The sequence below is a fragment of the Fulvia fulva genome, chromosome 12 (genome assembly GCF_020509005.1).
Source record: "Fulvia fulva chromosome 12, complete sequence".
Taxonomy (NCBI): Eukaryota; Fungi; Ascomycota; class Dothideomycetes; order Mycosphaerellales; family Mycosphaerellaceae; genus Fulvia; species Fulvia fulva.
The window spans coordinates 2,509,897-2,530,113 of NC_063023.1; the positions used below are offsets into that span (position 1 = coordinate 2,509,897).

Genomic DNA, 20,217 nt, shown 5'->3' on the forward strand with positions numbered 1-20,217 from the left:
TTGTTTGAATCCTTTGCTCCCCGCAAGACTGGCTCTACGGGACGGTATATCCTTTGTCTCGGGATGGGCAAACCCCGAAAACAACTCATTCGATCTTCGCCACACACCTCCAGGCACACCACATTGCCACACCACTTTCTTACTGTTGCGGCTGGGACGCGGTCGGCGTTGCAGTGTACTTTGACAAGACATCCCACTATCCCTCAGATCGTGCTCTGCCATCGAGGCCTCTCTAACCATGGCGAACATCACCCAGTACTTGAGCAATCCTCAATTCCTGACCAACATCCAAAATGTCGACGCAGGAGGCTGTCCGGCACCGTTCATCAGCGAGTCGTTATACCCCTTCCGCGAAGGCTGTACGTTCACGACAAGCTTTGAGATCGTACCAACCCACTGACACTCCCCACAGTCTACGGCGGCCGCAACTGCGCTCCGAACCCTCTCGTAACCACCCCCGGCCCAGCTCGCTGCTGCATCCCCTGCCCAGTCTTCCACTGGGCCTACCTTCCCGACTTCGATGGTCTCGTAGACGGCGCCGCATGGGTCAATGTCGCCGGCTTCATCCTCTGCTTCATTCTCCTGCTGTCCATGGCTGTCCTTCCAGAGAGATACATTCGACGCTCATACCTCACGATGGCCATGCTGGTCAGCATCATGATACTCGAGCTGGGCTTCATCGTGCCCCTAGCTAGGAAGCCGCCGCAGTGCTACGACCCTGTCACGCCGAACGGAATGCACAGTAATGGGACTTGTGCGTTTGGCGGTGCGGCGATTGCGTTTGGACTCATGGGGTATACGGGCTGGGTTCTGGTCAGGAGTTTGTTCATGCACCTGCAAATCGTCTGGAATATCACACCCGCGGACATCTCCTACTGGGCCGCCAACGTGGTCGTCTGGTCAATAACGATCGCCCTCACCGCCGCAGTCCTCGCACACGTCGGCGTGTCCTTCCGTTTTGGAGGATATTGCCATGTGAATGTGGGCTCCTACTCAACATACTGGGGTTGGATCCTGGCCTTCGGCGGCATCGCCCTCCTCCTCCAGCTTGGCACTTTCATCTACTGTATGAAAGTCTACGTCTCCTACGCGCTCGCCATGCGGAACGACCCCAGCCAACGAAGTGCCTCCGTAACGGGCTCCTCCCGATCCCGGACTGCAAGAGCTACAGCCCGACGAGTCCGACAGGTTCTACTCCTTCAATGGCGTTCCCTCGCCCTGGTCAGTCTGGCAATCTTCACAACGGCTTTCGTATGTATCGTCTTCATCGTCTTCGACAACCGCCTCACAGTCCAAGCATTCGCGAACACGGAAGAACTCATCCCATGGCTTCTCTGCATCATCGCGACTCAAGATGCCTCACAATGCACACACCTCACCGCCCCCGTCATCATCTCCGAATCCCTAGCACTGGCCACAATCTACCTCCTCTCCCTCATCGGCCCTACAGCCTTCTTCCTCCTCTTCCGCCTCGACATTCTCAAAGGATGGTGGGCCTTTATCCGGACCCCATTCTGGAAGAAGAGACGAGGCAGTGAAGACAGCGGCGGCAGTAAAGATCGATGGGTCGGTGGCTCGAAGAGCGGGACGCAGATGAGTACCAGTCAGAGGCGGAAGAGTGAACAGGATCATGATGTCGAGGTGGGACCGACGGAGGTGGAGAGTCCGAGAGATGCGGGTGGGTTGATGAGGCAGCCTCCGCGAGAGCAGGAGAGGCCGGTGAGTTCGATTTTGGAGGGAAGGAAAGGACCGAAGGGGGAGAGGCCGGTTTCTGGGGGGAGTGTGACGTTTGATGATGAGAAGGGGGTTGGACGGGCTGTGTGAGAGGGGGTGGAGGGTGGTTGAGGCCAGCTCGGGTTATGGTGTTATATGTGTACACGACTTTGCCTGTTCAATTCAAGCCCACTCCCCTCATCGTACGTCCATGTCAACATAACCCTAACCCCACCTGCACTATCCCCTCCCTCCCCACCCCCACGCCCATCCCTCCAACCCCCCTCCTCACCACCATCCTCCTTCTCCCCCATCTTCTCCCCCATCGTCATCATTATTCCGCCCCGCCCCCCCTCCCTTCAACACAGCCACAGCCACAACCCCACCCATCAACCCAACCCAACCCTCCCCCGCACCCGTCGTCTCCTCCTCTCACGTCCACCACCAAGCATTTCCCTGTCCTTGCATCCACGCCTCTCGGTCCTGCAGTATACGGATGTTATGCCTCATCGTGCCCATGTGGTGGTGGAAGCGGGCGTTGCGGGTTGGGAGGGGTTGGGTCTTGGTCCTTGCGGGGCTCGGGGTCTGGTCGGGCGGTGGGGGCGTTTGGGGTTCTTGATGGTGTGGCGGGCTTGGTTGTGGGTGCGGGGGCTGTTGTTGTAGTTTCGGGAGAGGAAGAGTGGGTGGTTTGGGTTGGGAATGGCATGGTGGCGGAGCTTTGTTGGGTTTTTGTTGCTCTGAGGTATTGGTGTTGGTTGGTGGTGTTGGAATGTTGAGTGAGGAGCGTTAGGACGAAGATGATTCTCAAGCTGATGTATGTGTGCTGAAGGGAAGTGAGGCCTGCCTGCGGAATGGGGTGGAGAAGAGGACGGGATGGGATTTATGTAGGGAATAGAAGGAGAGGGACATCGTACCTCATAGTGAAGAGACTGTGTCATATGATGTCTAGAACGTGATACCAGACAGCGAAGTAATGTTAGACTGCGTGTGGTGATCTCAGCGCCTTGGATCTAGTGTGTACAGGCGAAGCAAAGAGCGCGCCTCGTCGCTCCCGCTTCAGAAGTGGTTGCTGTGCTCCGGTGTCACTACTGTGGCGTTCAAGAGAGTGAGGGAGAGTCGAGCGCTTTTGGTCTAGCTTTGGTATCTCATAGTCATACAGGTGTCCCAAAATGGGCTTCTAAAGCTCCAGAATATCGCTCCAATTGCTCTTTTGATCGCTCCACTGCTTTTTGACACTTCCATGCGCAGTGCGTGGCCTAATTGGCATGCCCATTTGCCTTTTCGGTGAGATTGCTCGCCGTCTCTGAAACTTCAATGGTCAAGTTGTTTTGTGTCGGCAACCTCGCTCTCATGCTCTGTCTCGCGGACTGTGCTGCCACGGCATCCATGATGACAAGGGCAGCCATGGCTTCCACAATAGGCACCGCGCGCGGGATGACACATGGGTCGTGCCTTCCCTTCGCTTCCAGAATGCCTTCTGTCTCATCGTAGGTGACGGTGGTCTGTGCTTGGCCAATCGTGGCAGGAGGCTTAAATGCGACCGTGAAGTAGATGTGCGCGCCGTTACTGATGCCTCCTTGGATGCCACCAGAGTTGTTGGTCTTGGTTGTGAGACGAGGTCGCTCGGTGCCAGGTGCGCCGTTGCCGACTACTGGCTGTGCTGGTGCCTTGACAAAAGGATCATTGTGTGTTGAACCGGGGACGCTGCATCCTCCGAAACCAGAGCCGAATTCGAAGCCCTTCGTTGCTGGGATGCTGAGCATGGCGTGTGCTAGTGTTGCCTCTAGCTTGTCGAAGCAGGGCTCTCCCAAGCCGGAAGGACAATTGCGAATCACGCAGGTGACTGTGCCTACGAACAGAAGCGTGTCAGTCATGTCCCAAAGTCGTACATCAGTGTCTCAGACTACGTTGTAGGCGTCGAAGCGAGTGGAGCGCGTCGTGCACTGCACATCTCGAGCGCTCCACTACTGTCCGAGCCACCTTTTCAACTCTCGTTCACTCCAGATACGTACCTCCAATGCTGTCATTGTTATCCCGGTAATGCGCGACCAGATCCTCCATGCGCTTCGTCCCTGCCTCACTAGGACACCTCACCGGCAAGAACGAATCCACCTTTTCTCTCGTAATCGTGTCAATAAGCTGTAGGAACTCGGGATTTGTCGAAGGTGTAGGATGTTCTCGGGTCGCAGGGAAGAGGTGTTCAGGTCCCACTGAGTTTGTGAAAGCGACAATCTCAACACCGTGCGCCAGCTTCAGGTATTTCTCTGCGATTGCGCCTCCGGCTACTCTTCCAATTGTTTCCCTGGCGCTGCTTCTGCCTCCTCCTGAGCTTGCCTTGACGCCGTACTTCTCGAGATAGGTCCAGTCGGCGTGTGAGGGTCGGGGGTACTGGTCCATTGTGCGGTTGCCGTAGTCTTTCGGTCGTTGGTCTTCATTGAGTACCTACGTTGGGCTATTAGCCATACTGAAAGCGCGTCGTGCACTGCATATCCCCAACACATCACCACCGTCTGACGTACCCGTAGAGCTATGGGGGTACCCAAAGCAATGCCGAATTCTGTGCCTGACTGTATTTCCACCCTGTCCTTCTCATTGCGCGGAGTCGTGAGAGCGCTCTGGCCCGGTCTTCTCCTCGTCATCTGTGGCTGTATGTCATCCTCAGTGAGCTCCAAGCCTGGAGGTACACCATCGACTATGCATCCGACGCTCTTTCCATGCGATTCACCGTACGTGGTCACGCGGAAGTACTGCCCGAATGTTGACATGTTGGAAAGGTGCGAAAAGCGATCCCCGAGCTGATGTTGATCGAAATGTGCGGTGCTGATCACTCAATGGCTTGGAAAAGGACGAAATGTGTGAGCAGTTGTGCTGTGAGTCGTAACAAAAGTCTAGATCCCACCACCGTCATCGGCTTTCACTTCAGGCATCAGTCGAGGCATCCAAAATTTGACCACAGCCCCATCTTTCCTTGCGCTTTCTTATTATCAACGACGAACGCCTCACGACCAACATCATCACCCCAATGCAAAGACATTCGCCAAGCAACTGACTGGATGATCGGGCCTGTCAAGATTGCTGCTGTCCAGGAGTGTCTGCACCTGTCTGACCACGTACTCTAGTTCTGCGTCCTTCACGACCCAGCATCACCACATGTACTCCATCAGAGACACAATCACCAAGCGAGTGGCTAGTTTGGCAGGGCGTCATGACTCCCTCGAACCCTGGAGATTCCTCTCCACACACAACCTCGTGGTCAAGGTTGCAAATGGGCAAGGCCATATTGTCGCCCACTTGGTGCTGGATCAGAGTGGACAGCTGGCCGCCAGGCGAGATGAGGTTCGAGCAATGCCTGTTTTATACACTGATCTATTTTATAGCTCCAAGGCATACACTATGACGCAAACGGAATATACAACACTGTCGAGTCTGTACACATGTCCCCATCTCTCATCCTCAGGGACCCCTGCACGTTGCGGACCTGAAATCCATTTATGGGTTGCTGCAGAAGAGACCGAGGCCAAGCTAGAAGTCAAGTCAGTACCATGTCTAAGGAAATTCCGTCCATCGAAGCACGCGAGGCACTTACAACTGGGATCAAACAGCACTGGGCGGTGGTGCCGTCGTTGGCACAATCAGCCTCGAAGGCCGAAACGGATGTGAGGCCACTGGATGCTATTGTGAACGGGGTCAGCAACTTTCCTCTCTTGGGTTCGATTTCATCAACAACTTACGGGAAGCACAAGTAACATCAGCAACGCCGAGGACGCTCAGCTGGCAGCACTGAGGAACGCGGTTGGCTGGGCAGAGCTCAACTGGAGCACCGCCATTGCCACCGTTGCCGCCGTTACCACCCTCGCCACCGGTGTTGCCGCCGTCTGCCAGAGAGAAAGATGTCAGCCATGCTCGATCGACACGTGGGCAGCGGACATGTCTCAACGAGGTGATGCCTTCTGCACTTTACACTTACTGTTGCCACCGTTGTTGTTGCCACCGTTGTTGCCTCCGCCGTTGCCTGCGTTGCCACCGGTGTTGCCTCCGCCACTGCCTCCGTTGCCACCATTGCCGCCGTTGTTATCACCACCGTTGCCACCGTTGCCACCGTTGTTGCCGCCGTGAATTGGGGACGACCAGATTGGGGCGTTGCCAGATGGGTAGGTGGCTGGGGTGTTGGACGATGGGTAGGTGATTGGGTAGGTGCCTGCAATTGGGCCGGCGACCGCCATGCTGGCGAGAGCTGCGCTGAGGAGCATGAAGTTCATTTTGACTTGGTTGGTTGGTTGGTGGTTGGTGGGTAAGTGTATATGGGGTAAAATATGGTCTGAAGAATGATAAGGTAAAGACTGTGTTGGACCTGAATGAGCTGATGAGGATGATATTGCTAGGAAGAGGGAGGAGAAGACGTCTTATATCTCTATCCTCGTACACAGGCGACTGAGCTCGTAACCAACAGCCTAATCTCCTCCTCGAAGGGACGATCACACAGATACTGCCACGACACGACTCGTCGCGCGGCTCATTCGAACCCAGAGAAAAAGCCTCGTGGAGGTTCACCAGCGATCCGCAGAGCAAGCTATTGTGTCAGGGTATGCAGCAAAGGAAGGGCACTGCTCCTGAGCGTCCGAAATCTCCGTGATAGCGAGATAAGGCAGTAGTGTGCCTACGCAGCTCCCTCCCCCAGCGTGCCCAGATCGTTGCAGCCGCGCTCTGGGAAGCTTGCGGACGTAAGCCTGTCGTGCTAGCCGCGCTAGCGCGCTCGCTAGGTGCTCGCGTGCCGTTGCGCTTGTCGATTATTTCAGGCACGTATGCCTCGTCGCACCATACAAAGAAGGAACAGGCGGATGGACGACATGTGATAGACCGAGCAGAAGACGAGGAACGAGGCGCGCTATGCACATGCATGACAGGAGGCTGGCTCCGCCGGCTGCCTGGGTGGGAATGGTCGGAGGACCGCGTGCGCCAATGTCATGCACATGCAGACATGTGCCGCAGTGCTAGAACTAACTATCTATTTGCGAGCACGGGGCTGGCGATCATGGGCTGGGAAAATGTGTAGCTTGATCTGACTTCACCTCACGTCGAATGCTGATGTGAAGGCGAGTGAACGATAAGCCGTGCGATTCTGCGAGCAGATTTCTAAGCAATTCCTCCCAAGGCGAAGGAATCGCAAGCCAAGCTGTATTTTGATTCCCAACAATGCCGCGACGCTTCCTCGCAAAATCCTTTCCCTTCCTGTGGTATTAATTGTCGACCGTTGTGTATACGAAAGGAGAACGTTGCCGCTTCCCTGCTGCTTGCACCAAGAGGGGTCCGGTGACGGTGACGGGTCCATGCATGCATGCATCCTTCGGTCGACTCAGTCCAAATGATGCGTCAAAACATCACGCTCAGTCTCCTGGCATCGCCTCACCAAATCCACAAAACCAACACCAACATTAAAAAAATCACAAGGTACTCAACCCCATCGCGCGGTAACACGGAACACACTTCCTGACTCCGACTCTGACTCTGACTCTCCCCCGAGAGCCGCCGCCGCCGCCGGAGGCCGGAGCCCGAGCGGGAGACGTTGTAAGCAGCAAATTCAAAAGCGGAAGCAGACGAAGGGAGATCTCCACACCCTAAGCCCCAACGAGACCTCGCCAAGGCCGCGTCGTCGTCGTCGTATACACGCGACCCAACCAGCAGGCACGCCACGCTCCTCTCCACGAGTCGGGCACGAGTCGGGCACGCACAGGGCATGCTCTCTCTGTCGCGGGTTACGAGTCTACGACTGCACGTTGAATAAATAATAATACAGTAATAATGACAATGCTTTTGACGCATTGACGCTTCATGGTGCAGGCTGCAGGGCATTGCGATTGGGAAACCCGTTCTCGGGTTCGTATATTTTTCGTCTTTCGCGATGGAGTGGATTGTGTTGTGATGGGGATAGGGAAAGGAGGATCCCTGGGATTTCCTTGATTGATGGGATGATGGGATTGATCCGATTGTCGACTTTTGATGCTGTGCTCCGCGGAGGGATGGGATGCTTCGCTTCATTGCTGCCGTTGTTGTTCGTCTCACTATCATCATGGTACAGTACACTAATTCTACAATGCAGTGCAGGCGCAGTGCAGGCACCCTCTGTTTTTCGTGCTGGCCCTGTGGCCCTGCCTTGCCCATCCCAGGCTTTTGAGATCACTTCAATCATTAACATCACAACAGCAAACGCCCCAGACCCTCCTACACTACAAGCAACGCAATCATAACCTCGAATCTCCACGCCCTAGTGCCAGCTCCCTATCTCTCCTCTCCGAAATCTCCCTCCTTCTCTCGACCTGTTCCGACGATCGCGGGTCTCTCGCGGGACTTCTGTCCCTTACCCTCGCCCTCGAAACATTCAATCCCATGCTCATCCACCACTCCTCCGGCACATCATCTCTCGCCGCAAGACGTTCCACAACCCTCCGCATACTGTCCAAGTCCTGCACATCACCGCTCAGCAACGCCTCGGAGACCTCCCTCTCGCTGCGATTGCTGGGTGGGCTGATGGGATGTGCTTGGGGACCGTCGCGGGATGTGAAGGTGTTGACATTTGGATGTGAGCTGAGAGGCTCGTACTCTGGTGGTGGGGAGGCGGGACTTTCGATGATAGGGCCGTCAACAGGCATTGAGCCTGCTGCGAAGCGACGGAAGTAGCCGTTCACTTGGCGGCGTGTTTCGTTGGCTGCGTCGTGGGTTGCGGTGCTGTAGAGATCTGGACGTGGTGTCGGTGCTTCGGCAGCGTCTGATTGACGCAGAGCCCGGCCACTGCGTCTGCTTTCGGCGAGCATTCGAGCAGATCTTGCTCCTACACTCCTCAGGGTGTTCTCAGCACGACCGTCGTTCTCGGTGCTGCCCTGTCGAATGTGGAGGACGCGTTCGCGACCGTCGTCACTTTCGAGCGCTTCCTCAATGAGCCGGAAGCCGATGTCAACGCGTGCTGGCTCAGTCTGCAATGCGAACCTATTACCATCGCGATCTCGAATCCGCTGATGCGCTGCGATACGTTCGCGGCCTTCGGGGGTCTGCATCTCATGAAAGTACATGTCTTCGGCGAATGCTTCAGTGCTGTAGATGTCTTCGTCGGTACAGATCATATCGTCTGGATCGACAGAAGATGCAGAATCGTTCTCGTTCTCGTCGTTGCTGGAGTCGCGCCTACTGGTGCTCGAGTTTGAGGTCTGTTCTGTGCTTTGAGAGTTGTGGTTGGAGACATTGAAGGAGGCAGCAGCACTGGCGAAGCTGCTATCCTGGCTTGGTAGAGTCTGGTCCGGAGCTATAGTGGTGCGCATGATCTCCCAGCCATCGCCAGGCGTGGGACTACGGTTCCTGTCTCCAAGGTCATCAATGGCAGGCTCAGGTGACTCTGAAGCTTGCCAGGAATGCCTCAGTGGGTGCAGAGGTTGGGCGCGACGGAGTCTTTGCGACTCAGATGGCTCATCGTATTCAGTCTCGGCAACGAAGGAGGTGTTCACAGTGTCTTCCTCGGGTCCAGATGTGTCCAGTGGTGGAGTAGGCAAAGTGCTGCGTCCTGCACTGGATGCTCCACGGTGTTCGCGTCTACGACGATCCATAGGCTCCGGCGATCGCAGAATACGCAATGGCTCGCCGGGGTTGATAACAATAGTATGCGCAGGAGAGCGTCGTCCCGGGATGGTCGAGGTATGCACTCCAGCGTCGTGCGCCTCTTGAATGATGCGATCACGTTCGCGATCGAGCTCTGCATTGCGAGCGCGCAGTTGTGTGATCTGTCGCCGCATCTCTCGCTCGCGCGTCCGCTCTTCATGCTGTAGCTGTTCCCTCATGCCCGATGCTACGCGCGACGCTCTTGACGTTTGTGTAAAGCTTGGTTCTGGCGCAGGCGGAGGCGGAAGTGGTAGACGTTGCCTTTCTGCTGCTTCCAAGAGGCTCGCGATGGGCGGAACGCGTCGAGCATCACCACGACGCGACTCGCGCAGGCCATTGAAGCCAGCAGAAGGTAGAGGCTCGCGCTCGAATCGTGGTGGAAGAATCGTCGCGTCGCGAGGCAGGCGCGTCCGGGTTGTTGTTCGGCGGCCATGCACTGAAGGCCGCCGGCGGATGGAGGAGCGCAAAGATGCTGTCGGATCTGCTTTGGTGCTCGCCTCCTTCTCTTCGGGGTCGCGCCAGATGGGAAGGCCCATGGTGACGAACGGGCGCGAAAAAGTGATGCAAGGGTGCTGCGCTCCGAATGGCGACGGCGATTAGGGCCTGCGCGAATGCTCCGAGTAGCGTCGGGCCTGAGCAATGTTGGAGAGAAGGAGAGAGAGAGGCGCGTGGTGCAACACTTGCATTCACACTTCTGCCTTGCGAACACTCGAGGCCCTGCGACTTTGTTTCACTGAGGCTGGTAAGCGAGAGAACGAGGCTCGTGCACTTGCCGAGCGCCGAACATCCTTGCAAAGCCACATCTTTCCCCTTTCAGCGTCATGCATGAAACAGCATCCTCCATCGACATCAGAATCCAAGTATCGTTCAGTCGACGAGGAAAGTGCCCATCCCGCAACAATGCCACTGACCCGCTGTACACGAGGAGAACGATACTGTTTTGCTGGTCTCCATAAGCCGTGATCAACATCATCCAGCAGGCGGAAGGTGCTCAGGGCACTCTGCACGTCATAATCGCTGTTGTCGTTGATCAGTGCTTCCCGTGACCCTCCATTCAGCAGCCTTCGCGGCATCGACTTGCCTCTCAAGACCAACATGATCGAACTGGGCCTTCAGCGCATCTCGCGTCTCTTGAGCAAAGCACCTTTACCATGGAAGGCGGTCCATGTCGCCGGCACCAATGGCAAAGGCTCTGTCTGTACATACGTCTCTGACATGCTCAATACATACAACCGATCCAAGTGGCGACAACGAAGCGGTCATGCTATGCTTCGTCACGGCAGGTTTACCAGCCCCCACCTTATCAACAGATGGGACTGCATCAGCCTGAGCAACGAAGATGAGATGAAGACTGTGCCCAAGGCCTTGTTCCATGACGTCGAGGAGAGTGTTCAGAGTATCAACAAACAGCACCACATCGAGGCCAGCGAGTTTGAACTCCTCACAGCGACCGCCTTTACCATCTTCACCAGAAGCAGTCTCGACTTGGCGGTAGTAGAGACCGGCATGGGCGGCAGACTTGATGCGACCAACATCCTTGGACAGATATCAACCGACCACGTCAACAGAGAAGGCATCGACATGGCCACGTTCCGACCACGTCCTTTGGTCACAGCCATCACCAAGATTGGACTGGATCATCAAGCATTCCTCGGCGACACCATCGAAGCCATTGCCCGAGAGAAAGCTGGCATCATGAAACCTGGCGTGCCGGTGTTGTACGACAGAACGAACCAGCCCTCTGTGCGACAAGTGCTGAAAGAGAGCGCCCAGGCTATGGGCTTCTCACGTGCCATGCTGGATGCTTACGATCCTCCGGGTAACGACGCCCCGTTACAGAATCTTGGACCAGGCCAAGAACCTATGCACGTCGCCACGAACGGCCAACTTGCTTTCGAAGCTACAATGTATGCATTGATCTCCCTAGGCAGGATAAGTCCGTCTGCGAACCCTACGCCCGAAGATCAAGCTGCGCATACAGAGCTCATGCAGGACTTGAGCAAGGCCTACCGGCAAACGCGCGTTCCAGGGCGTCTTGAAAGGATCAACATTGAGGTGTCCTCCGGCTCGTCAAAGGAGATTCTGCTTGATGGCGCCCACAATGCGCAGTCAGCGGGAGTGCTCGGTCAATACGTAGACGCACAAAGGAAGGCAGCACAGCCAGTCACGTGGCTTCTGGCAGCATCAGATACCAAAGACGTTAAGGAAATGCTGCAGCAACTTCTCCAGCCAGGCGACAAGGTGTGTGCCGTCGAATTTGGCCCCGTCGATGGTATGCCGTGGGTCAAGCCGATGGCAGTAGCACAGATCACCGCAGCAGCAAAGCAAGTGGTGCCTGAGCTTCAGCACGCTCAAGAATGCGGCACTGATGTTCGTGGGGCTTTGCAGTCTGCCATTGCCGCTGCTGGTGATGATGGACTCGTTGTTGCGGCAGGGAGTCTGTACCTCGTTGGCGACATCCACCGTCTCCAGGCTGGCGACCATGATTGAAGACCGGCTATTGGGAAAGATCTCATATGAAGAGCGATGCTTCCCAGCGCCAACGATGGAAGCATTGATCAATGTGCCAATGCTGATCTGCATGGCCGAAGGGCAGGCCGTGGTCACCCGTGCCTATGATCTCGTCTCCACTGCCAATAGCGACATCAAAGCGACATCACAACAAAACACTGGCTGAGTAGTTGACGCATCGTGATGCGCTCGGCTTTGCGAGCCGACTTCAAGCTCGCATTGCCACTTCGAAAAGGCTGCCTTAGCTATGATTGCGGCTGACAGGATTTGTCCCCGCTGCGACTCGCTTCACCCTTGCGCTGCGAGCTGCTATGGGCCAATGCCCATCATCACGACATCTCGAGCCTTCCGGCAAGAGGGCACGGCGTAGATACAGACCCCAGATGGCGAAAGAGACCCAGCAGCATAAGAGCCTCTTGCATGCACACATGACATCAGGTAAATCTTCTATAGAGCAATACGAGGCAAGATCGCGACTCGCGCGTCGTTATCTCCATAGCCCGATGTAACAGCGAGGATCCCCGTCAGAGCTTCTCTACAAACGCAAATCCCGTACTGATCTGCTAGCCAGCGGCGATGACTTGATGATCTTCGAACATAGGATGGAGGATTCTGCGATTGTAAGGTACACACCACAGCGAATGAGCAGATCAACAGTTGTACAGTTGTCCCAGCATGCGATGCGAGTTCCATCCTCTCACTGGCATCGTTACTATTGGGCAAAAGCACCGCCTCGATTACCAATGACACCAACACCAACTTGACAGTGGCACTAATCCGGGCTCCTCCTCCGGACTGGCCACTTCCAGTGCTGAACGAGAATGGACTACCATCAAGCCCAACCTCAGCGGACCGGCATCAACCTCAACATCAGCGAAACTGTCGACGCTGCCGTGACACTCATCAAAGAAGCGGCTGATGGTGGTGCAGATGTCGTTACCGTTCCTGAACTGTGGTTTTCCAGGGTAAGACTCGCTCTTGACTCATCCTACAGCATTTCGGTCACATCACTGACCACATGTACATGTATCAGCTAGTTCTACCCCACCGGCAACGACCAGAACAACTGGACAGTCGAGTACCTCCCAATGTACTGTACATCAACAACAGCCTCGTCCCCGGCAGTGCGGACTTCATCCGTCTCATCGATAGCGTTAGGAGAAACAAAACTTACGCCAACCTAGCCTTCTCGGAATTCTCGGCGAACCGTCTCTTCGTGGCCCAAATGCTCGTCTCCCCAACTGCCTAACGGGGGATGTCCTCATCCACCGCCACTAACTCCGTCCCTCGGGCTCTGATCTGAGCGCTGGTTCGTCAGCGATGGCACAGTGTCGATGAAGTGCGAGTCATTTCTACAGGTGGAGAGCTAGGTTGTGTTGGGGTGTTGGAATGGTTCGAGGAGGTGGTGCACTCCCTCCCTCCTTTCGATCCCGGATCATACATCACAGGTCCCACAATATCAAGCCATGCCCTGCAATCACACCCGCAACCTCAGAATCGCAGTCGCCTCTTCCCACGTTATAGAGACGCACTGATACAGTGCCTTCAGAGCCGACTCCGTCCTCAGATCTTCCCTCTCCAAGGCGTCCTTCTTCATCTTTAGGGCTCCTTCGTGCATAGTGATGTTCATTCTCTTATACGCGAGGTGTATTTCACCCATGAACACCATGATCCGCTCATGGTCCGTACTCGCCGTCTTCGCAGCATTTTCAACACTGGCTTGCTGCTCGTGCACTCGCTTCTCCTTCTCCTTGAGTTGGTTGTTGCAGTGCTTGAGATACTGTGGGATCATTTCTCGCCGGATGGTCTTTGATGTTTGCATCAGAATTGGTTCGGTCTTGAGTGAGGCCTCTGGGGTGGCGAGGACGAGCTCGTAGATGATGAGACGAAGTTCTGCGGGCAAGGCGCTGAGACGGTTGGGGCTGGGTGCTGTTGTAACTGGTTGTACGTTAGTCAACTGCGGTTTTTGGGTGGCTGGATGGAGCTTACATGGTAGTGCGAACGGCATTTTGGAGGGAATGGTGTTGGTGACTCGAGTTCGTGAGATGATCTAGATTGATGAGGCAGGTCTTCAAGACGCGATGCAATGCTAGGTGGATCGCACAGGGCTGTTTGAAGACTCTAGGTCGCACGTCTGATCCAATATTGCGATAAGGCAGAAGTTGGTGAAGTGTCGCGACTGTGCGGCGATGGTAGTTCGTGGTGTACCCAGGGATATTATCAGGTTGATGCTGCAGAAACTGCCATGAAGTCGTTCGAAGTGCAAATTGGAATCGTGGAACCGAAAAGCGAGAGCTTGAGAAGCATGTGATCCTCTGACAGGCGTCGACTCACTTCCCAGCTGTCTTAGCGTCAGCTCTCCCGCGAATTATTGATTCAATAGTGGCGTTTCGATATGATCATGCTTATTTTAGCAGCAATATTGAGGTGTGCTCTGATGGGGTCTGGTAGTCGCGTATCCGCTCGCTGTGAGTGCTGAGGTTGCGGTTATCCACAGGGCCGCAGCGTCATTGGTACGGCGATCCAACTCCGAATCATTCACTGACTAAGCGGTCACATGTCTTACACGAAAGTCTACGGTGAATGCCGTCAGGCGTCGAGCGTCTGCATGGAAAGGCCATCTGATCAGGTCGCACAGTTGTCTGCGATGCTGACAGCAAGGAGTAAAGAGCGCAAAGGGGGATCAGAGACTCTGAACAAAAAACGACACTGACTGAGCATCCTACCTACAAGGGTACCTGCATAATTTGGGCGTGATTCAGTCCGAGATCTCGACGACCTCTGCTTTAGGATCCGGCGCGAACTTCTTTCGCGACGGACCTCCCTCACTGAGTTGCTTTCGCTTGTTCTGGCGTTCGGGCTCTAGGTTTGCTGCTACTATCTCCTATCAATCGTCAATACGCAAATGACAGTCCGCAGTAAGCTGGCTCAGATACCTCGACGGCCTTCAGATCCCTCTTCCATCGTCGATGTTGTTCGGGCGACAGCTTGTGGGACTCGTATGATACCCCATGTAGTATCTTCGCGATCGTGTCTACCGCAAGTAAGCGCCTATCCACAAGACGATGGTCCTTGGAGCACTTACGAATCGACCGATAGCGGAACTTGGCGCGGTAGATGCTCTTGCGATTCAAAGGCTCGACGAAGTACTGGATCGTTGGAGGTCCGGTTGGGGATGGTGATCTGGGAACCACTCGGCCTACCGGCTGCTTGCCACGCGATTTTGAACTTTGACCATAGGTCACAAGGGTTGCTGTTTCGTCGGAATCCTCCTCGGATCCGTCGTCATCTTGTGTTGTTGGTCCCGTGAACACAAAGTGGTTGCTAGGTCCAGCCTCGGTTTCTCTGTCAGATCTTCCTGACGCTGTTCTTCGAGATCTTCTTCTGGGGCATCAACGCAGACCAGTCTTGGAAGCTATCAGTGATTGCAGTCAGAGGAGTCCATTGGGCGTACTTGCTCGATGGAATGAGATAGAGGCTCATTGCCCTTTTTTGCCGCACTTTTGGCAACAGCTTTCTCCGGAAGACAGTCCAGACGCTTTCCGACCTAATGATCATTGTCATGAGTCCAAGCCTCCGTGCGAGCCGCTTCAGACCAGGCAGTGGTGTTTGAGGAACATGGACCTCTTACGTGGGAGCATACCACAGAGTGGAAATGCTGAAAGTGCGACATAGCTGCAAGAACTTGATCACCTGCTGACGAAGTCAGTCGTCATGTCTTTGGCTGCAGCCGACAACCGTAAGTGTTCCATCCAGTCCCTTGACCCAGAAGCACAGTATACTTGCACTTCTAGTTGATCATGTTTCCACATGATGATCAAGACGTTGCATGCATACTCGTCAGTTGTGCAGAGCCCTTGACAAGGATGTCTAGGGCATTGACAGGGGTGCTCAAAGCCCTCCTTCGGATACTGCCGCCCTGGCTGCAGAGTACGACAACTGCAGACGCGAGGTCCCACGAGGTGGGTTGTGTATGCAATGAATAAACAGTATCAGACCATATTGCTGATTGCCACGTCGGATGTGTGACGGACTGATGGCGGCTGTTACCATCGATATGTCCTGCAGACAGGAGATCCACTGTCGAAGGCAGCATACATAAGGGGGCTGTTGGCACGTATTGCTGTCCAGAAGTTATTTCCAGACACCAAGTCCTCTTTAAACCGAGACATCTTCTTTCCAGTTCGCAATCATGGTCGCCAAGATCCGCAAGTACAAGGCCGCCGCCGTCAACGCCGAGCCAGGATGGCTCGATCTCGAGAAGTCCGTCCAGAAGACCATCCACTGGATCAACGAAGCCGGCAAAGCGGGATGCAAGCTCATCGCATTCCCTGAGCTCTGGATTCCTGGCTACCCATACTGGATGTGGCGCGTCAACTACCAGGAGTCCCTCCCCCTGCTCAAGAAGTACCGCGAGCAGTCTTTGCCATCAGATTCGCCGGAGATGCATCGCATCAGAGCCGCAGCCAAAAAGAATTCCATTTTCGTCTCCTTGGGCTATTCTGAGGTCGATCTCAACAGCTTGTACACCAGTCAAGTGATGATCGACTCCTCCGGAAACATCATCAACCACCGCCGCAAGATCCGCGCCACACACGTTGAGCGTCTCGTCTTCGGTGACGGCACCGGCGATACCACCTCCATGGTCGTCGACACCGAGATTGGCCGCATCGGCCACCTCAACTGCTGGGAGAACATGAACCCATTTCTCAAGGCATACGCCGTCTCCCTCGGCGAGGAAGTCCACATCGCAGCCTGGCCACTCTACCCACACGCCAACACCCTCACGTACCCAGACCCATACACCAACATCAGCGACGCCAACGCCGACATCGTCACCCCAGCCTACGCCATCGAGACCGGCTCCTTTACTCTCGCGCCCTTCCAGATGATCTCAAAGGAAGGCGTCGACCTCCAGACTCCTCCAGGAAAGGAACGCGAGGACCACCACATCTACAACGGCAATACCAGAATCTTCGGTCCAGATGGTCAGCCACGCATCAAGCGTCCCTCAGAGGACTTCGAAGGGTTGGTTTTTATTGATATTGATTTGGATGAGGCGCATCTGAGCAAGGCGCTGAATGACTTTGGGGGTCATTACATGCGTCCGGATCTGATTCGTTTGGTGGTGGATACTGATCGTAAGAATCTTGTGAGTAAGGTTACAGGGCCGGGGACTCATGAGGTTGTTAGCACGATTGAGCGTACCGGTCTCAACAAGCCGTTGAAGGAGGATGAGGATGGGGAGCCGGATGTTGAGCACCTGTGAGTGGGCTTTGGGGGTGTGTATCAGTAGCTGTTTCTGTAGTTGTCTACGCTCCTCTCAAGAAAGTTGCATATGCTGTCGACTCAGCTGTACATGAGGTGCTCATCTCGTAGTCTCTCCTTCAGGATGCTCCTTCTGGGCGCAGCTAAAGGCGAAGTCCTGTGTCCATGTCGTTGATGACGAGTGGAAGCAGTCCTATGTGGTGTCCTTCGAATGAACTCGAATGAAGCGGCACATATCATCTACGCTTGCCATGGTGCTCTCACCTTCGCCCCTCACGCAAAGGCCGCTCCTTTCGAAGGCACATGATCGCAGTCATTAAGCGTAGCGACCGAGCGCTAGCCACACCGGAGTACGAGCTTGCGAGTACGTAGGTGAGGCGTCAGCGAGGGAGTGAAGCTCTATACCAGCCCTCAACTAGCCTTGGCGCCCGCTCTGATTGGTCAACTTTCATGTTTTAGGGTCACGTGACCTACCGCACTGTGCCTGTTGGCGAACTCGCAAACATATACTCGTCGCTAACGCCTATGTCGTCGTATAATAAGCACTGTACGTCGGGTAGCGGTAGCGTGGATCGCACGCTACTTTGCAGTCTAGAAGGGTTGGTAGAGAGCTCCACTCCGCTACGCTTACCTTTGGAGGTTCACAACCGCCAACAGCACATTTTTGTGTACATGTCATGGTGATGGACCGGTCAAGATGTCCTTACTCTGCATGAACAGCTTCGCAAGACATCGCCGCGAAACGCCGACGACTGCCGAGTCGAAGGATCGCAGCTGGCGTCCTTTGCAACGGGACACCAACAACGTGACCATCATCGGCGGCCTCTCGAGCTGAGCCGCATCACGTATAAGTCTTCTCAGGCTGCAATGGCGAGACCTCGCCTGTCAAGTGGCTCTGCTGTCCAGTCTTGTTGCTATGGATGCCTACGATTCCTCCCATTTGGCTGAGGCCTTCCCGTCGCTCGAACACGATCCATGCCGGTAATGTAGGAGCTGGTGTGTGGAAAGATGACCTGGACAACTTGGTAAACTGGACACAAGATGGGCAGTATTCCTCAGGCAGCCATGATACGCCCGAAATACCAGCGCAAGCTATGTTTGAGCATTGGTTGTCTGCTCCGAACATGTGGGAAACTGGCCCAGCAATAGCTCAGCAGGAACCCATTGCACCCAATGCGAGTAAGCCCGGCGACGAGAACGATGTGTTGCACCTGCAGCAACAGATTGACGAGCTCAAGGCCACGCTATCCACCATGGCACAGAAGGGCCAAGTGTCGACAGCACCAGAATCCGCCCACGCGATGTCCGCAGCGCCCACCAATGCACCCCGACGACGTCACGCTCGTACGTTGAGCACGAACGTGCGCGGCTCATTCTCGATGAACGTCTCTGGCGCAGGAACCCCGAGCTTCCGAAGTGGCTTCTCAACACCCACCGAGGGCCTCGAATCGCCCTTCGAATACCCCGACGACAGTCCAGTGTATTCGCGACGATCATCTGTGCAAAGCAACATCTCAGCACCAGGGAAGAGAGGACAACGCATACCGGGAGGTTACAGGTGTTCGCAATGCCCCTCAAACTTCGACCTGCCGAGTACGCTCAGGCATCATGAACGAAAGCACATCGCCAAAGATCAGCGCCGGCATGGTTGCAATGAATGCGGTAGTCGCTTCTTGTATCCAAAAGATCTGGCGAGGCACGAGTGGAATGTCCACAAGCTTGGGGCATTTGAGGTAGCTGCTGGGCAGGATATGCACACGCAGTCACAGGCCACGATCAACGCAGATCAACATCACACATGTCACACGCAGGTGATGAAGCAGAATCCTGTTGATACTCTGCAGTCGCGGAAGCGGCACTGGGAGCAATGTCAAGCGGTCGTGCGGGCACGCTCGCGAGACCGACGGCTGACGAATGATTCAAACACATCGTCAATTGTTGTAGCTGATATGCCAGACGTGACCTGGCCAGAGGATGTGTCGCCAAGTCTGCGGCGAGACTCGATCATACCGGATATTGTCACCGAAGATACCGACAAGCCGGCTGTAGTGGGAGCAGAGTCCGACACAAGCCAAACAGTAGCCGAGTTGCGACAACGCATCCGCGATCAAGACCGCGGCATGAGTGCGTTGATGCAATTGCGAGGATATCATGAGGAGGTGCTACGGCAATCGTCGGGATTCGCCCTTACAGATCACGCAGTCATTCTCACGCCCAATGCTGCCTCGATCGAGACAGCGAAGCACTGGCTCGGCGCCATTCACGCTCTGTTGGAGTCTGCACCGGCGCCGGCGAACGAGAGAAGCGTGCGCACGGCAGCTATGAAGAGCTTGGCTCAGCAACTTGACGCGTTGCAGCTGGAAGGGGACTGAACAGATACAAGATACACTGTCATTCTATACACGGCTTGCGCATTCCCTGAACACGGACGCTTGATCGGTGAAGGCAGGTCCCGCGCATGTCGGGGGTCATGAGACACCAAGACCGCTATCGCAATCCCAGGCTTCTTTTCCTACGCGCCAAACACATCAAGTCTGCGGCAAGGCTGCACAAGCGCTGTGTCCATCTAATGTTGCTGTGTATGCTATGCTCCATATCCTTTGACTCGCTGAGGATGTCGTGAACTGGCTGTGACCGCTTCTTCAGTAGTTGCGCGTGGCCGAGGCAAGCAAATTCTCTGCCGAAGGATTCGTGAAGGTGTCATTGCGCTGCCATGCATGTCCAACTTTGTCGAGGCTCTCCAATATGGTGAAGATGCCCCGAGCTCTTCCGCCGTCTCATTTGGTGCGACGTAAGAGTAGTATCGTGCGTCTGCCCACACGGTCATGGTCCGCGCGCGTAGAGAAGCTGTTTCGAAAGTGATTCGGTGCCAGATCTGCTCTGCCCACGGCGACAGAGCTGCCAGCTGAACAAAGAGTCTGCCGCCGCTTCATCGTATCGTTTGCTTCTGGTCTCGCGAGGTAGCAGTAAATCATCGAGGGATCTAAGTATCTTCGAGCGTGCTTCGAGGAGGTGTGCGTGGTTTGGTGTGCAGGTAGATTGTTGCGCTGCGGAGCGATAGCATGCTGGATGGACATGCAA

General features: G+C 55.2%; 10 protein-coding genes across 10 annotated transcripts; 5 read left to right on the top strand and 5 right to left on the bottom strand.

Moving 5' to 3' along the window:
* Positions 1-238: 238 nt before the first annotated feature.
* CLAFUR5_14042 (uncharacterized protein) lies at positions 239-1,824 on the top strand (the record flags this gene model as incomplete). The annotated part of the gene is made up of 2 exons (XM_047913190.1): positions 239-359; positions 413-1,824. 2 exons carry the CDS (start codon positions 239-241, stop codon positions 1,822-1,824), a joined length of 1,533 nt encoding a protein of 510 aa, XP_047768700.1.
* Positions 1,825-2,969: 1,145 nt separating this feature from the next.
* CLAFUR5_14043 (Chorismate synthase) lies at positions 2,970-4,478 on the bottom strand (the record flags this gene model as incomplete). The annotated part of the gene is made up of 3 exons (XM_047913191.1): positions 2,970-3,562; positions 3,726-4,155; positions 4,233-4,478. 3 exons carry the CDS (start codon positions 4,476-4,478, stop codon positions 2,970-2,972), a joined length of 1,269 nt encoding a protein of 422 aa, XP_047768699.1.
* Positions 4,479-5,202: 724 nt separating this feature from the next.
* Positions 5,203-5,972, bottom strand: CLAFUR5_14044 (uncharacterized protein; the record flags this gene model as incomplete). Its single annotated transcript, XM_047913192.1, has 4 exons — positions 5,203-5,235; positions 5,300-5,385; positions 5,445-5,588; positions 5,681-5,972. 4 exons carry the CDS (start codon positions 5,970-5,972, stop codon positions 5,203-5,205), a joined length of 555 nt encoding a protein of 184 aa, XP_047768702.1.
* Positions 5,973-7,952: 1,980 nt separating this feature from the next.
* On the bottom strand, positions 7,953-9,893 carry CLAFUR5_14045 (uncharacterized protein; the record flags this gene model as incomplete). Its single annotated transcript, XM_047913193.1, has 1 exon — positions 7,953-9,893. The coding sequence occupies one exon, from the start codon at positions 9,891-9,893 to the stop codon at positions 7,953-7,955; it is 1,941 nt and encodes a 646-aa protein (XP_047768835.1).
* A 559-nt stretch (positions 9,894-10,452) lies between these two features.
* CLAFUR5_14046 (putative dihydrofolate synthetase) lies at positions 10,453-11,847 on the top strand (the record flags this gene model as incomplete). Its single annotated transcript, XM_047913194.1, has 1 exon — positions 10,453-11,847. The coding sequence occupies one exon, from the start codon at positions 10,453-10,455 to the stop codon at positions 11,845-11,847; it is 1,395 nt and encodes a 464-aa protein (XP_047769120.1).
* Positions 11,848-12,689: 842 nt separating this feature from the next.
* CLAFUR5_14047 (uncharacterized protein) lies at positions 12,690-13,117 on the top strand (the record flags this gene model as incomplete). Its single annotated transcript, XM_047913195.1, has 2 exons — positions 12,690-12,833; positions 12,902-13,117. 2 exons carry the CDS (start codon positions 12,690-12,692, stop codon positions 13,115-13,117), a joined length of 360 nt encoding a protein of 119 aa, XP_047768834.1.
* Positions 13,118-13,345: 228 nt separating this feature from the next.
* On the bottom strand, positions 13,346-13,876 carry CLAFUR5_14048 (uncharacterized protein; the record flags this gene model as incomplete). The annotated part of the gene is made up of 2 exons (XM_047913196.1): positions 13,346-13,806; positions 13,858-13,876. The coding sequence occupies 2 exons, from the start codon at positions 13,874-13,876 to the stop codon at positions 13,346-13,348; spliced, it is 480 nt and encodes a 159-aa protein (XP_047768833.1).
* Positions 13,877-14,626: 750 nt separating this feature from the next.
* CLAFUR5_14049 (uncharacterized protein) lies at positions 14,627-15,351 on the bottom strand (the record flags this gene model as incomplete). Its single annotated transcript, XM_047913197.1, has 4 exons — positions 14,627-14,752; positions 14,805-14,902; positions 14,954-15,203; positions 15,232-15,351. 4 exons carry the CDS (start codon positions 15,349-15,351, stop codon positions 14,627-14,629), a joined length of 594 nt encoding a protein of 197 aa, XP_047769115.1.
* Positions 15,352-16,060: 709 nt separating this feature from the next.
* CLAFUR5_14050 (Cyanide hydratase) lies at positions 16,061-17,137 on the top strand (the record flags this gene model as incomplete). The annotated part of the gene is made up of 1 exon (XM_047913198.1): positions 16,061-17,137. The coding sequence occupies one exon, from the start codon at positions 16,061-16,063 to the stop codon at positions 17,135-17,137; it is 1,077 nt and encodes a 358-aa protein (XP_047768948.1).
* Positions 17,138-18,260: 1,123 nt separating this feature from the next.
* CLAFUR5_14051 (uncharacterized protein) lies at positions 18,261-19,508 on the top strand (the record flags this gene model as incomplete). Its single annotated transcript, XM_047913199.1, has 1 exon — positions 18,261-19,508. One exon carries the CDS (start codon positions 18,261-18,263, stop codon positions 19,506-19,508), a length of 1,248 nt encoding a protein of 415 aa, XP_047768949.1.
* Positions 19,509-20,217: the final 709 nt, after the last annotated feature.